Source organism: Pisolithus orientalis (assembly GCF_024613125.1).
Source record: "Pisolithus orientalis strain OTSU chromosome Unknown F5J12scaffold_9, whole genome shotgun sequence".
In the NCBI taxonomy this organism is placed as follows: Eukaryota; Fungi; Basidiomycota; class Agaricomycetes; order Boletales; family Pisolithaceae; genus Pisolithus; species Pisolithus orientalis.
Genome location: NW_026260790.1, coordinates 1100958 through 1115391, shown reverse-complemented (window position 1 = coordinate 1115391; position 14434 = coordinate 1100958). Strand labels below are relative to the sequence as shown.

At 46.9% G+C, this 14434-nt stretch overlaps 3 protein-coding genes across 3 annotated transcripts; all 3 read right to left on the bottom strand.

Annotated features, from left to right (window-relative positions):
- Positions 1-85: 85 nt before the first annotated feature.
- On the bottom strand, positions 86-1634 carry F5J12DRAFT_570988 (kinase-like domain-containing protein). Its single transcript, XM_051740110.1, has 6 exons — positions 1278-1634; positions 1055-1225; positions 931-1008; positions 683-877; positions 422-631; positions 86-371 (listed from the first exon to the last, which is right to left on the bottom strand). The coding sequence occupies exons 1-6, from the start codon at positions 1497-1499 to the stop codon at positions 309-311; spliced, it is 939 nt and encodes a 312-aa protein (XP_051601526.1). The 5' UTR covers positions 1500-1634; the 3' UTR covers positions 86-308.
- A 543-nt stretch (positions 1635-2177) lies between these two features.
- On the bottom strand, positions 2178-3954 carry F5J12DRAFT_570932 (kinase-like domain-containing protein). The gene is made up of 7 exons (XM_051740109.1): positions 3570-3954; positions 3279-3518; positions 3053-3223; positions 2918-2995; positions 2666-2863; positions 2399-2616; positions 2178-2347 (listed from the first exon to the last, which is right to left on the bottom strand). Coding segments are annotated over exons 2-7 (903 nt in total). The 5' UTR covers positions 3516-3518; positions 3570-3954; the 3' UTR covers positions 2178-2346.
- Positions 3955-11997: 8043 nt separating this feature from the next.
- F5J12DRAFT_570925 (uncharacterized protein) lies at positions 11998-12750 on the bottom strand. The gene is made up of 2 exons (XM_051740108.1): positions 12327-12750; positions 11998-12280 (listed from the first exon to the last, which is right to left on the bottom strand). Exons 1-2 carry the CDS (start codon positions 12699-12701, stop codon positions 12200-12202), a joined length of 456 nt encoding a protein of 151 aa, XP_051601524.1. The 5' UTR covers positions 12702-12750; the 3' UTR covers positions 11998-12199.
- Positions 12751-14434: the final 1684 nt, after the last annotated feature.

Below are 14434 nucleotides of genomic sequence, written 5' to 3'. Positions count from 1 at the left end.
TCGAATGTTTGGTCGAACGAGCCCAGACCTTATTTCTTTGCATTCACTCTTCCAAAGAAGAAGTCTCTCAACTTATGTGCATAAGGTATAAAGACCAGAGAGGAGGTCGTGCTAGCGCTGATTGTACTGGACTTCAAACTAACGACTGGAACAGTAAGGCGTACTTTCGTTGAAGCGAGAAGGGGGTTAATGTTGGAAGTAAAAATGGTGACAGTATTGATAGTCTTTTGATTGTCAAATTCAACCGGAAAATTGGATTGCGGAAAAACAGGTGCCGGTAAGCTGCTGTGTACATTCAGGTTTTGGAACTATTGGCCGAGGGTGGCATCAACATCGGTAATGGTACGGGCCCTACCACCGGCAAAGTTGTTCTACAAAAGTCAGTGGTGCGCAGGTTCTCTGCCACAGAAAAGAGACTTACTATCCTATCGATCATTTCGATAATATACGGCATGGTAGGACGTGATCTGGGTTCACTCTCCCAGCACGAAGACAATAGCCTCCACCACTCTTCAGTCAAACGGAAACACGTGTCATCATCCGTAGGGCGGTCTGGCGGACCTTTCAAGATCCTGGCCATGGCGGCTCGCCCCCGGAAACGGTGGAATGGGGTTTTTCGGGTGAACAATTCCTACACGGGTTCAGTTCGACTTCACCCATGCTGGCCAGTTGACAAACACACCAGAGCGGTCATTCCAAATGACCACACATCAGTCTTTGCCGTTGGTTTGCTAACCTCAAACATTTCCGGAGCCGTCCAACTTATTGTGCATCCGAACGATTCAACGATGGGCACGCTAAAGGAGGAATTGGTAAGATACGAGAGACCGAAATCAGCTAGGAGTGGTCTGCCGTCATCAGATATCAGCACGTTTACCTACAAATGGTATCAGCCATGTGAGGCAATCTGTTACTGGTAAATGTACCTACGCCTTTCAGATCCCCGTGGAACACAGCATCCGGTTTGAGGCCGTGCAAGTATTGTAATCCCCAAGCGATCCCTTCTATCTAAGCGGTATGTAGGCGAAGATCGCACTGAGTCACATGAACTTACCAGAGGGCGAGGGTCGACGTCGACGTTCTGGACGTATTTACGTGCGTCTCCTCTCCCCATCCATGGGGAAACGATTGACATTGTGAAATCGAAATCTGTGGTGATGCCGAGCAACGGAAGGATGTTGTCATGATGAAGCTTAGACCACAGATGCACCTCTCTGAGGACACGCTGCCCAGCGATTAGAGCGGGTGTCAGTACGACAATCCAGTACCGATCTCACGTTGATAGTGTCTTCATCACCTGGAGGTCCTCCCCGTGTTGTCTTTATGGCGACCTTCCGTCCCAGTGGATTCAGAACTCCACGATATACAGTAGCATACCCTCCCCGCGCTACCGCGTCATTCCTCGTCACCTTTCCGCTGAGATTGATCTCGCCTCCTCGATATCGAGATGTCCGTCGAGCGAATTCTTCCAGGGGTGATGAGCCTTGATTCGAATGCATGAGGACGGTCCACTACGATCCCCAGAGGGTGGATAGCAACTAAGGACCAATGGGTATAGGACATATGAATTGGATTTGGGGCATCTTAAAAATATCCCGTATGTTGACCCGGTTGGGCAGCGGGCACAAGTCAGGTAATATGTACTATTATGTAATAGGATCCTGTAGCGCTTTGAAGAGATTCCAGCGAACAGGTGCTTGAATCATAGCGAGCAATATTCAGGGTACTCAGGTGCAAACGCACATGGACGGTGACGCGCCCCAATTTGTGGTTGACATTGCAGACGAGGTCGGTTCTCGTGTGGTTTCCTGCGAGTTTCGATGGGACTTGTCCTCACCACTGTGACATACCTGTCGCTGGGGGGCATTATCCACTTCCTCGATGTATTCACAGGGTCTGGTTATACAGGGAACGCTGCAATCGCTCTCCACTACTGAGTGAAGAAGGAAATCCATAAATTCTATGCCATGTACTAATATTTCTCCTATGTTGCATCCACTCCTGCTCATCTATGTACCCTCATGGACATCACAAGTCCTAGCATCGAGAGCAGTTTCACACCTGCCGTTGCCTCACCTTCCCACCTCCACAGCATTAACTTTGATTAACATAAGGTCATTGCTCAACTCAGAACTGTCAGATGATCTTCCTCTACATCAAAAATAGACACTCTACTTCTCAACATGTACATGTCACCTGCCATGGAAAAAGTCCCTAGCGTTGTTACTTGTATTGTCCAGGAGCACCCAGAGGGCCTTTCGTATTAGTATATATGGGAAAACTATTGTACCTGTGTAAGACCATTGGAGTTGCTAGCTCCATTGCAGCGGGCATAAGAGTTTCTTATCTGCAGAGCTTGGTTAATTACGATGGGCTAGTAAACTATTGAAGCACATACTATTGTAAGTTCGTCATGACTTGTAAAACATGTGCAATCGTTGGGCGCAATGAGGGGTCAAAATTCCAGCACCTGAGGCAAATATCCCACCACCCGTCTGTCAGTCGCGAAAAAGTTTCTTCATCCCTCGGGCGATCTGGTATCTCATTTCGGTACATTTTACCTATGATGCCATTCCGTTTGATTCCATGGAAGGGGTCTTTACGCATAAGCAGCTCCTGTGCAAATTTGAGCGATTGTGTACGCCCGAAAAAGTGACGTGCATACCAGGAGTGTCATCCCAAAAGACCAAATATCAGCTTTTGCAGATGCTTCCTGCTCACCAAGAAAAATCTCGGGAGCTGTCCACTGCATGGTAAATCCACCTTTGCCAGAGACGGCCATGCTGAATGAAGAATCGACAAGGTGGGAAAAGCCGAAGTCGGCAAGAAGGACTTGGCCACCATCAGAAATTAAAACGTTGGCCTGCGATAAAATCTCAGTCAAGTAGGGGCAGCTATTGAAAACAGGTATACCTACGCCTTTCAAATTGCCATGGAACACCGCGCCTTCCTCACGGGTATGCAAGTACTGTAGTCCTCGTGCAATGTCTATCATCTAAGTGGAGGTACAATTCTTATAGCAATCTTGACCAGCGGTGCCAAATCTACTTACCAAAGGACGAGGATCGATACTCGTATCTTGCACGTGTTTACGTGCATCTCTCTTCTCCATCCAGGGAGACACAATGGACACCGTTAGTTCAAATTCAGTGGTGATGCCTAACACCGGAACAATGTTTTCATGACGGAGTTTGGACCATAGATGTACTTCTTTGAGGACACGCTATCCAGTAATAATTAATGCCATTGTGATAGCACGCAATGACTGTTGAGCTTACCTTAATCGTAGACTCGTCGCCAGGAAGACACCCGCGTGCCATCTTTATAGCTACCCTTGATCCATCCGGTTGCAGAATGCCTGAATACACTGTAGCGTGCCCTCCACGTAGAGCAACGAAATTATCTTCTTTACGGACCTTTCCATTCAGGTCAAAGGAATATCGAGATGCACGTTCGGCGAATTGCCTGAGAGCGTCCTGTGGATTGTCCATCTGGTGAAGTTCCAATTGTAGCATACACTGAATAGAAGGGAGGTCAAGCGACGGCCGTGTGTGATGCTTTATACTTGCCCATGCCAATACCTGACAGGCCCACAACCCATCGATCCCTCAGATTTCTGCATGGCTTTCCGCAGACGCAGCTTGCATCTGGTCGATACCCTACGCATGATGATATTGCGAAACAGTGCTTTCGCCAGGTAATAATAGGATCGGTGAGGAAGCACAGACTTGCGCTTGGCTTCCACCCCATGATCGAACGAAGCGTCTATTGCGCAGAGGAACGGGAGAAACGAAGAGCAATGGCAAGAACACTTGCCTTTATTCAGAAAGGTAGTAGCTTTTGAAGTAAGGCTTGTTTAGCGTTGAGGGGCTCAGTTGTCGAGTAGACAAGTGAAGAACGAATGCTTGATTCGATGGGGATTGAGGAAGAAATCCCCGAGTTTATATACATGAGTAGGTACGCACGGACCAGTAAGCGTAAAAGGAAACTACTACTCAGTATAGTAAGGAATAGCGCAGAAGGTCATGGAATATGACATATGATATGATGTCAGTATGACATCATTGTGGAGCTGATTGCTAAGGAATGTCATATGATGAACAACGTGTTGATACACATGTAAGTCTGGATCAATCTAGACGTACGGAACTATATAGTCATATTTCCAACACTCCCCCTCGCTCTAAAATGGTAGGATAACAAGACCCATTGACGAGCGATTAGTTTCAAATTTTTGCCACGTCAAAGATTTTGTAAGACCGTCTGCTTTTTGTTTGTCAGTTTGAACGTATTCGATACTGAACAAACCTATCTTGTAACACATTCGCGAACGAAGTGCCATTGGACGTCGATATGTTTAGAACGACCTGTCCGATACAGGATTCTCAGCAATGAAGCGAGCTCCCATATTATCGCAGTATAGAATTGTTTTCTCAGTCTTGAGTTTAAGTTCATCAAATAGCATTGAGAAGCCATTTGATTTGACTGTGCAGCGTCACAGAGAGCCATAGTATTCGGCTTCTGTAGAGGAGAGCTGCGATCGTCTTCTGTTTACGAGAGCGCCAAGAGATAAGGGATGATCCGAGGAACATTGCATAACCGGTAGTTGAATGACGAGTGTCTTTATTTGCAGCCCAATCAGAATCTAGCGAAGCCATAGATTCGAGATTCAAGTCCCGAATAGTATAAAGCCAATTTTGGAGTAGATGCAATATAGCGAACTATATGCAAGGCTTTATTTCGGTGATCTTCGGTGGGATTTGCCATATATTGAGACATGCGAATAACCGCAAAGGCAATATCGGGACGAGTACCGAGAGCCATATAGAGTAATGATCCCTATGATTGATTGGTACTGAGACCGAAGAGAAGATGTGGCTTGATAATCTGGAGGGTGCTTTTTCCGGTTGGTATCCCGAAGGTAATGGAGTGCGAACATTTCGAGCAGTCTCCATGTTGAACCTTTTGATAACCTTTTTGAACATAAGGTATTTGATCGAGATAAAGTTCCTTTTTGGATCGATCACGGTGAATTTGAATGCCAAGATATTCCTTGACTTCACCAAGATCACGAGATTCCCATTTCTTCATAAATTGTTCTTTCTTGGCTTTAAGAAGACGTTTGTCCGATCCTAGAAAGAGTCCATCGTCGACATAGACGAGAAAGATGACTGATTCCAGCTTTGGAAGTGTGGATATAAATCCCAGCATCCACTTTGGAACGAATATAGCCCATTGCGAGTAAGGATTGATGAAGGGCTTTATTCCATGCCAACTGCAGCTTGCTTTAAGCCATATAAGGCTCTAAGCAACCGATAGACCTTGTGTTCTTGACCCGAAACTTTGAAACCTTCTGGTTGCTCCATATAAATTTCTTCATCAAGATTTCCATATAGGAAAGCGGTTTTAACATCCAGGGCTTCTGTATCCCAATTTCTTTGGGCAGCGAACGCGAGTAGAATGCGAACTGTTTCGAAGCGAGCCACTGGAGAGAAGGTATCTTCAAAGTCAGTACCGAATTCTTGTGTAAAGCCTTTAGCCACAAGACGAGCTTTATAACGACCATCGCTTTTTATTGCGAAAACCCATCGACACTTGACTGGTTTCCGATCTCTTGGAGGATCCACCAAAGTCCATACTTGTCTTTCCTCGATAGACTTTAATTCGTCTTTCATAGCGTCAAACCATTTCTTTTGCAAATCGGGAGATAACTTTAGCACATCTTTGAAATGTTCCGGAGATTCTTTTATCCTGGCAGCCAATGCAAATTCGAAAGGATGCATTTCAGGACCTGGCATTTGTGCCTGCTGGTCTGGCATGCCCTTAGGTGAAGAAGGAGTTTCCGGAAGTGGAGTAAGAGGTGAACCAGGAGAAGTAGGAGTAGTTCCTTGTGGATGTTCAGTCCACTGACGAGGAACTTCAGGAGGAACAAGTATAGGAGGTAACCTCGGAGAAGGAGGTCTCCGTTCTTCCTGTTGAGAACGAATAAACTCTCTGGTTTGTCTTGCATGCTCTTCAGCATTGCGAATCCACTGTTGTGCTTGATCCTGATTTCTTTGAATATCTCTTTCAATTTCTACTGGGGGTCTGTCTCCATAGAGATTCCCAGGACGAGATACTGGTATAAAACGACGCTTTGGACGAGGTTCTCTGTCATCGGCAGGAGGATGTGCTCTGCGAACATTGCGCGAGTCTCCTTGAATAAATTCAGGTTGATGAGGATGTCTAAGATGACGAGGGTCGACTGGAGGTACAGCAGCAGGTGCTCTTCTTTGTTGTTGAGCTCTAGGCTGGTCCGCAGCTCTCTGCTGTGGGTTTGGTTGTGGAGGAGTATTAGGACGAGGTGGTTGCCGGTGATGAGTCGGCGGTTGGATCTGATCAGGATCCGGAAATGAATGTAGGCTTTCAGAGTCGGAAGTATCTGATTCCTGGTCATCTTCGGTATCGGGGTCAAAGGTTTCGGATTTTTGTTGACCAGAGCAAAAAGGAAAAGAGTCTTCTATGAATTTTGCAGTACAAGAAATAATGATTTTCTGTCCATGAAGAAATCGATATCCTTTGGTATTGGGTTCATATCCCATAAAATCATTTCGACTGCATGAGGTTCCAGTTTGTCTTTTCTTTGTTCTTTAGGAACCCATACAAAGGCTTTGCAGCCAAAGGTGCGAAAGTAGGTGATGTCTGGGACTTTTCCTAAGAATAGTTCTACCGGAGTCTTGAAGATAATCCTCTTGAGAGGAGTTCGATTATACACATGAAGTGCACAGTCGAAAGCGAAGTTCCAGAAGCGTTTTGGAACGCAAGCATGATGTCGAATGGTCCCAGCTTTTTCGGAGATAGTCCGATTAAAGCGTTCTGCACGACCATTTTGTTGTGGTTGGTCGGCAATAGAAAGATAGTGGGTAATTCCGCGCGAAGAAAGGAGCGCTTGAAAGTATGACCCATAAATTCTCCCCCGCGATCCGAACGGAGCGCAAGTAGATGATGCCCAGTAGTATTTTGCATAGACACCATCCAGTTAGCGAAAGCAGTATAAGTATCGGATTTGTTGCAAAGGTAGAGACAGAAACCGTAAGGATGAATAATCATCCAAGAGGGTTAGAATATATTTGGACCGAAAGTAAGACTCGACAGGTAACTCCAGTAAGTCGGCATGAACCAACTCAAGTGGTTTAGGTTGCTCGTTTCCAAGAAGGTTTGAAAGCTTCGGAAGAAAGTTTTCCCTGAGCGCAACCTTTACAAGAGGTAGTCTCCCCCTGTATTTGTAGATCTTGTTTCAGGCCTAATCAGCGAATATGTCTGAGAACTGCATTTGCAGGGTGACACATGCGATTATGCCAAAGAGACTCTTGAGATTCCTTGACCAGAGGGCAAAGGACCCCATAGGCAGTGGTAGGTGGAAGTGGTACGCCCACAAACCAATGAAGAGGTGAAGTCGGTGAAGCGACTTTTGCTTCAAGGACAATCCGGCCATCCGGTGCTCTGATAGTCTCGCTTGTAAGAGTCGCTGTGCTCCTATACCCGTTATTGAGGAGCGCATTTCGTGAACATAGTCGCTTTGAGAACAAAGGACTGTAAACAACATTATGTAGTGGAAGGTTACTGCCATTTTCCAGGCGAATAACCACTGTTCCTTGACCGAGAAGTTGAACCTTTTTCATGCCTGCAGTAGAGGCCAAAGGTGGATTTTTGAATTCTCGATAGGTCAGGAAATCAGTTTTAAAAGGAGTCACATGGTGTGATGCTCCAGAATCCAACATCCATAAAGACTCACCCTTTGGAAGGTTCTTTTTGAGATTCGAATATGACACACCCAAAGGGTAACAGTCATAAGAATCGAAGGCATGACCATCGAACTGCATGGGTAAATATCCAGAGGCAGATTCGTTGGGATCATACTCGATGTCTGGATTATGCTTTATACGTAAGGATTTAACAACAGGTTTATCTGGCACAGATTCGTGAAACTGGGATAGAGACATGGGCTTAGCACGCTTTTTAGCGGCTTTTAATAGTACGGATTTGTGGAGAGATCCTCCATCTCTACTATTCTGTCCTCGAAATCGAGGGGAAGAGAGATCAATAATCCGTTGTTGCATCTCAGACGCATGGCCATGATTCTCTGCATTCCGGTTCTCCACCATATTCTCGCCAGCCAAAACGGAATTTCCCATTCGTACTGAGGGTTCGAGGGAACCACTCGTACATGTCCCGTCCTGCTCAGCAGGGGGAAGGGAAATCGTCCTCTGATAAGAGTCCGAGTCGCTCCGTTGTTGTGGTTCCGAAAGGGATAGACCCAGTCAGACACAAGGTTTGGCTGTTCGGCGACAAATGGAACATTGGCAGATATTAGAGCCGGGAATGTTAACACGAATCGGTACTGACTCAACTTGATCCGGTTGGAAATTCTGAATTTCCTCCAGGTACCAAGGAGCAAGATTTCCGGTTGTGGCATCAACTGGATAATTGGGGGATTCCCCAACAGCTTCCATCGCCATAGTGAGATCTTGGCGAGACAAATCAGGATCATACATCTCGGTGTCAGTGATGACATGTTGTCCGAGATAGGTATTAAGGTCGGAGGAATAAACTCGTTCAACCGGAGTTGGATCCGGGAGAGAATATTCGGGAGTGGATTCGCGATGTGGAACATTGATTGCAGTGATGTCAAAGTCACCTGCATCAAAAGCAGCAGCAGCATTTTCATAAAACTCTTGACCCTGAGCAGTATACTCGGGTTCATACGAGTTTTGCCCATAGTAGGAATCTTCGGGAAGTTCCTCTATGTAGGCCGCGTCGATAGGTTCAGCACCTTCGACTTCTAAATTATGGGCTCGGGCTTTGCCCTTGCCTCGGCGTCTGTTCTGGCCTCGGCCACGAGAACCAGAACCTTGCTGTGGTGCTTGTTGATAGGGAGTATAATTTCCACATCCACATCCACGACCTCCGCGACCTCTTCCGCGACCTCCACGGTAACCGCGAAAGGATCCTGATCCTGATCCAGATTGATGATCGGAAGTATTATGTGCGCCTCTGCAAACTTGACAGAGTGGCGGCTTATTCATTCGTGCCAGAAGAGAGTTAGATTCTTGTTTGACTGTGGTCGATGATGACCCAGCCTTTTCCTGTTGTGGAAGCATAGATTTGCCTGATTTGTGGGCCCAGACTTCTTTCATACGAGGTATGACCGTATCGGGAGAGAGTTGATTGGCAGCAATAGAGGAAAGGATATTGACCGGAGCTTGTTCCCAAGCTTGAGTCATCGAATGGACTAAAATGAGCGCCTTCATTTTGTCGTTAAGGGCAATGCCCTGAGCGCTGATCGCAGAGATAAGCATTGTGATTTCCGCAATCTTCTGCATAATGTCATCCTTCGGTTTGATTTGAATGCGGATCAACCGCTGAAACTCCATGAATGTCGTCATGGCCGAAGGTGCACCATATGCGGATTTAAGAGCTTCCCATTTGAGGTGAGAAGTCGCGTGTCCATCGATTGACATAGCGATCATCGGATCGCAGTATAAGGTCAAAATTCCTTGTGCACGAGTATCAGAAGTGACCCAAGCAGGGAGAGTAGGATCTCCGGCTGCTGGTTGTGCAATTGTGCCGTCAACAACACCCATGATGCCAAGAGTTTGCATATAGGCTTTCATAAGAACTGACCAAGAGGCCCAGTTAAGACCGTTGAGTTTGGGGATTTGCTTTGAGAGACCTTCGGACATCTAGTGTCACAGGTCCATAAGCAAATGTTCGTATAGAAACGAATGAACAGGATGAGTCGAAAAGGATGGAGGATTTAATTCATGACCGCGAATTTTGGTTCGGCGAGCAGATGCTCTAGCCTTTTGAGATTTGCGGCGAATACGTGAATAATTGTTTTTGTAGTAAGGACGAGGATTTCGTCTTTTCTCCTTTTTATTTTTCGGTGCCTGTGTGCCTTTCTCAGCAAATCTCCAAGCAGAGATGCGAGAATTATTTCGCTCTAGACTTAGAAAGTCTAATGGAGCAAAATAATGATATGCCATGAAACCCCAATTACAGTCGTGTAAAGGGATTCCATCAGCAGTGAATCCTAAGTAAGGATCCGCACACGAATAAGGAATTGCAAGGCAATCCGAATGACGAAAATGTTTGTCCTTAACTAAAATTTCAAAAACATTGTATGACTCATATAAAGTACACGTATTAGTTGCCGAATGGTTTCGGCCGCCTGATACGTACGGTGCGTCCAGAGAGTTTGGAAGAGGATAATTTTTGGCGTATGGCGCGAGCTTCACGAGCTCGGCTAAGAGCCGTGGTGCGAATTCCGCGAGGTCGGGGAGCTGCGAGATAGTCGAAAGTAGAGTCGTCCATGATACGTTCGAAATCGCATAGAACCTCTTCTGTGCCGGGCCAGTAAGCGAAGTCTGAACTAGTGGGAGCGAGACCCCACTGAAGATGCTGGTTAGAAGAGTTATATCACAGGGAAGTTCCCACATCTGCTTCATCCCTAAACCGTCATATAAACCTAAAGAGACTGCTATCAAAGCTGTCTCCTCCGCGTCTTCGTTCACGGTACCACCTTGGGACACATCGGACGTCCGTGGATCCGTCATCCCAAACTCCTCGGAAATGGTATTCAAGATGCTGGTTCCAAATGCGGAGAGAAGGGATGAGGCTGTTGAAGCACGGATCGTAGAGGGGATGGACGTTATAGTAGATGTAGACGAAGGTGTCGTGGGTGATAGTGAACGCAGGAATAGACTCGAGGGCAGGATCTTCATAATAAGCACTGGGAAGATCGCAGCCGTTGAAGTTAGCTATGGCATGCGGAGACGACGTATGGGAAAGTTTGGGAAAGAAGTCGGTAAGGTAGCCATGGTAGGCGAGGTGGATCCCTGGATAATAGTATGGCGATTTGAACCCGGGAAAGTGGGGCATATTTTGCCACGCTGTTTCCACGGTATCGATGGGGACGAGGTAAGTCGCAGGATTGGGTTTCTTGAAGAACCCGACGCTCGACGGTACAGCCTCTCTCCAAGTAGAGCACTCCTGTACATACAACATCTCAATGTACTCTATGATCTCCTTAACCGCATACTTCCTCCACTTTACTTCGTACATTCCATCCCGCTGCTCAGCGATTGCGAGCTCGAGTTTCTTTGCAACGACGAGAGACATCTTTTTAAATAGATTAGTTCCTATTTTTCGCGACAAAGCAAACGAGACTAAAGCAAATCGAACTCAGCGTTGTCATCGACAGCGAGAACGATTGCAGGATTAATTAGCTCGTTGACAGCCGCAACTTCCTCTGGAAGAGGAGTAGGTGCACGTCAAGGAGAAGGCGGATCTAACGCTTCAACCTCGTCGTATGGCGGAACGGGGTCTAAATCTGCGTCGTGATCGATGTCGGGAAGATGGAAATGTAAATAGTGAGGAGGTGGAGTCGGAGGACGAAGGACAAGGCGCTGTATAAGCAACCTGCGGAGTATCTGCTGTTCCAGCAGTAACTGCCGCCTTCGCCACCAGGCGGAGAGACCTAGAAAAGAGAACCAAAATGCTATGGAGCGCACAGCGAGTTCCCATAGGAAACGCGGGTCATGTCCACCATAATGAAGTAATAAAACTGCCTGATTAAGGCCTGCCACGACAGCGACAGCGAAGACTACTACTACCGATCCTAGCGCATCTAGGCCTACGATATCCATAGTGATTTGCCTGTCGGCAGTGATCGTTCTATGCAAATACCACAAATAGCTTTACCACCTAGTTATAGGCGGGGCTCATAACCTATTGCGCAGAGGAACAGGAGAAACGAAGAGCAATGGCAAGAACACTTGCCTTTATTCAGAAAGGTAGTAGCTTTTGAAGTAAGGCTTGTTTAGCGTTGAGGGGCTCAGTTGTCGATTAGACAAGTGAAGAACGAATGCTTGATTCGATGGGGATTGAGGAAGAAATCCCTGAGTTTATATACATGAGTAGGTACGCACGGACCAGTAACGTAAAAGGAAACTACTACTCAGTATAGTAAAGAATAGCGCAGAAGGTCATGGAATATGACGTATGATATGATGTCAGTATGACATCATTGTGGAGCTGATTGCTAAGGAATGTCATATGATGAACAACATGTTGATACACATGTAAGTCTGGATCAATCTAGATGACGGAATATATAGTCATATTTCCAACAGCGTCTGTTTTTCTGGCTTCGACACACTTAGACCGTGAGGCCTGAAAGGAAGTGGATCGCGTAAATCATGGGATGACGAAGCTTGCTTGGATAGAGGGCTAGAGGAGCCTACTGTGTAACTAGTCAGATCTCTGTGAATTACGGTGGCACACACATATTGGATTATTGGAAGGACGGAAAAGAATTCAGTGCAATGTTGGACGATAAATATAATCAGAAGGTGTTTTACCAGTTCCAGTAACACAGTAGCACATATTAACAGAACACGTGGAAAAACACGTACCACGGGCCGCCCATACCTGTAATTAAACAGCTTGCAAATAATATGAACATGTCGGCCAAGAGGCAGGATGACCGAGGGCTCAGCGTTGCGAACATGCCCATATGGTTCCCAGGCTAGCGAAGGCCAGCGGGGCGTTGTCTTTTCCCACAGGAACTTCAAAGCACGGCGGAAAACTGGGTCTAAACTCCCGGCCAAGGTATGGTAGTCGCGATCCGAAACATTGACCGATTGGCGTATTCTTCTCATTGCCCACGTGTAGTTGGCCAACTGACGCTGGCATGAGGTGAGTGAACCTCGCGGACCCTGATCGTGGAGTTACTCATGTTTCGCCGTGCTCTCCGGATTGGATTCGAAATCATGAATCGCCCGCACCAAAGCTTCCTTCATGCATTCATGGCATCATGCCCTACGCCCTCAAGCTTGAGGTATTTCACAGCTTTGTCTGCAGCATACATGGACCAATCCCACCCTGTGGTTTGAATGGACTCCGGTTGTACCAATTGGCTTGACCTCACCCTTCGAATGTTTGGTCAAACGAGCCCAGACCTTGTTTCTTCGCATTCACTCTTCCAAAGAGGAAGTCTCTCAACTTATGTGAATAAGGTATAAAGACCCGAGGTCGTGCTAGCGCCGATCGTACTTTCGTTGAAACGAGGAGGGGACTAATGTCGGAAGTAATATGGTGACAGTATCGGCAGTCTTTTGATCGTCGAATTCAACTGGAAAACTGGATTGCAGAACAATGGGTACCGGTAAGCCGTTGCGTACATTTGGGCTTTGGAACTGTTGGACGAGGGTGGCACCAACATCGGCAATGGCATGAACCCTACCACCGGAAAATTTACTCTACGAAAACCGGTTGGTGCGCAGGTTCTCTGCCACAGGAAAGAGGCTTACTATCCTATCGATCATTTCGATGATGTACGACATGGCAAGACATAACCTGGGTTCACCTTTCTATCACGAAGACGGTAGCCTCCACCACCCTTCGGTCATATGGTGACACGTGTCATCATCCGTGGGGCGGTCTGGCGGACTTCTCATAATCCTGGTCATGATAGCTTGTCCCCAGGAACGGTGGGATGAGGGGTTTCCGGGTGAACAATTTCTACGTGGTTCAGTCCGACTTCACCCATGCTGACCAGTTGGTAAGCATACCAGGGCGGTCATTCTGAATGACTACACATCCATCTTGGCCGACAGTTTGCCAACTTCAAACATTTCCGGAGCCGTCTAACCTAACATACATCCGAACGGCTCAGAGATGGGGACACTAAAGGAAGAGTTGGTAAGATACGAGAGCCCGAAATCGACCAGGAGTGGTCTGTCGTCATAGGACTTTAGCACCGGATTTCAGCCATGTGAGGGTAATCCGTTGGCGGTAAATGTACTTGTGCCTTTTGGATCCCTGTGGAACATGACATCCTATTTGAGATCGTGCAAGTATTGTAATCCCCGTGCGACCCTTTCTATCTATAAGCGGTATGTAGACAAAGATTGCACCAAGTCACATGAACTTACCAGAGGGCGAGGGTCGGCGTCGACGTTCTGCACGTATTCACATGTATCTGCTCTCTCCATCCATAAGGAAACAATCGACAATGTGAAACCGAAATTAATGGTGATGCCGAACAATGGGAGAATGTTGTCATGACGGAGCTTAGACCACAGATGCACCTCTCTGAGGACACGCTGCCCGGCGATTAGAACGGGCGTTAGTACGACAATCCAGTACCGATCTCACGTTGATAGTGTCTTCATCGCCTGGAGATCTTCCCCGTGTTGTCTTCATGGCGACCGTCCAGGCCCAGTAGACTCAGAACTCCACGATATACAGTAGCACACCCTCCCTGCGCTACCGCGTCATTCCTCGTCACCTTTCTGTTGAGATTAATCTCGCTGCCTCGGTATCGAGATGCCGGTCGAGTGAATTCTTCCAGAGTATATGTTGAACCTCGATTCGAGTACATAACAACACC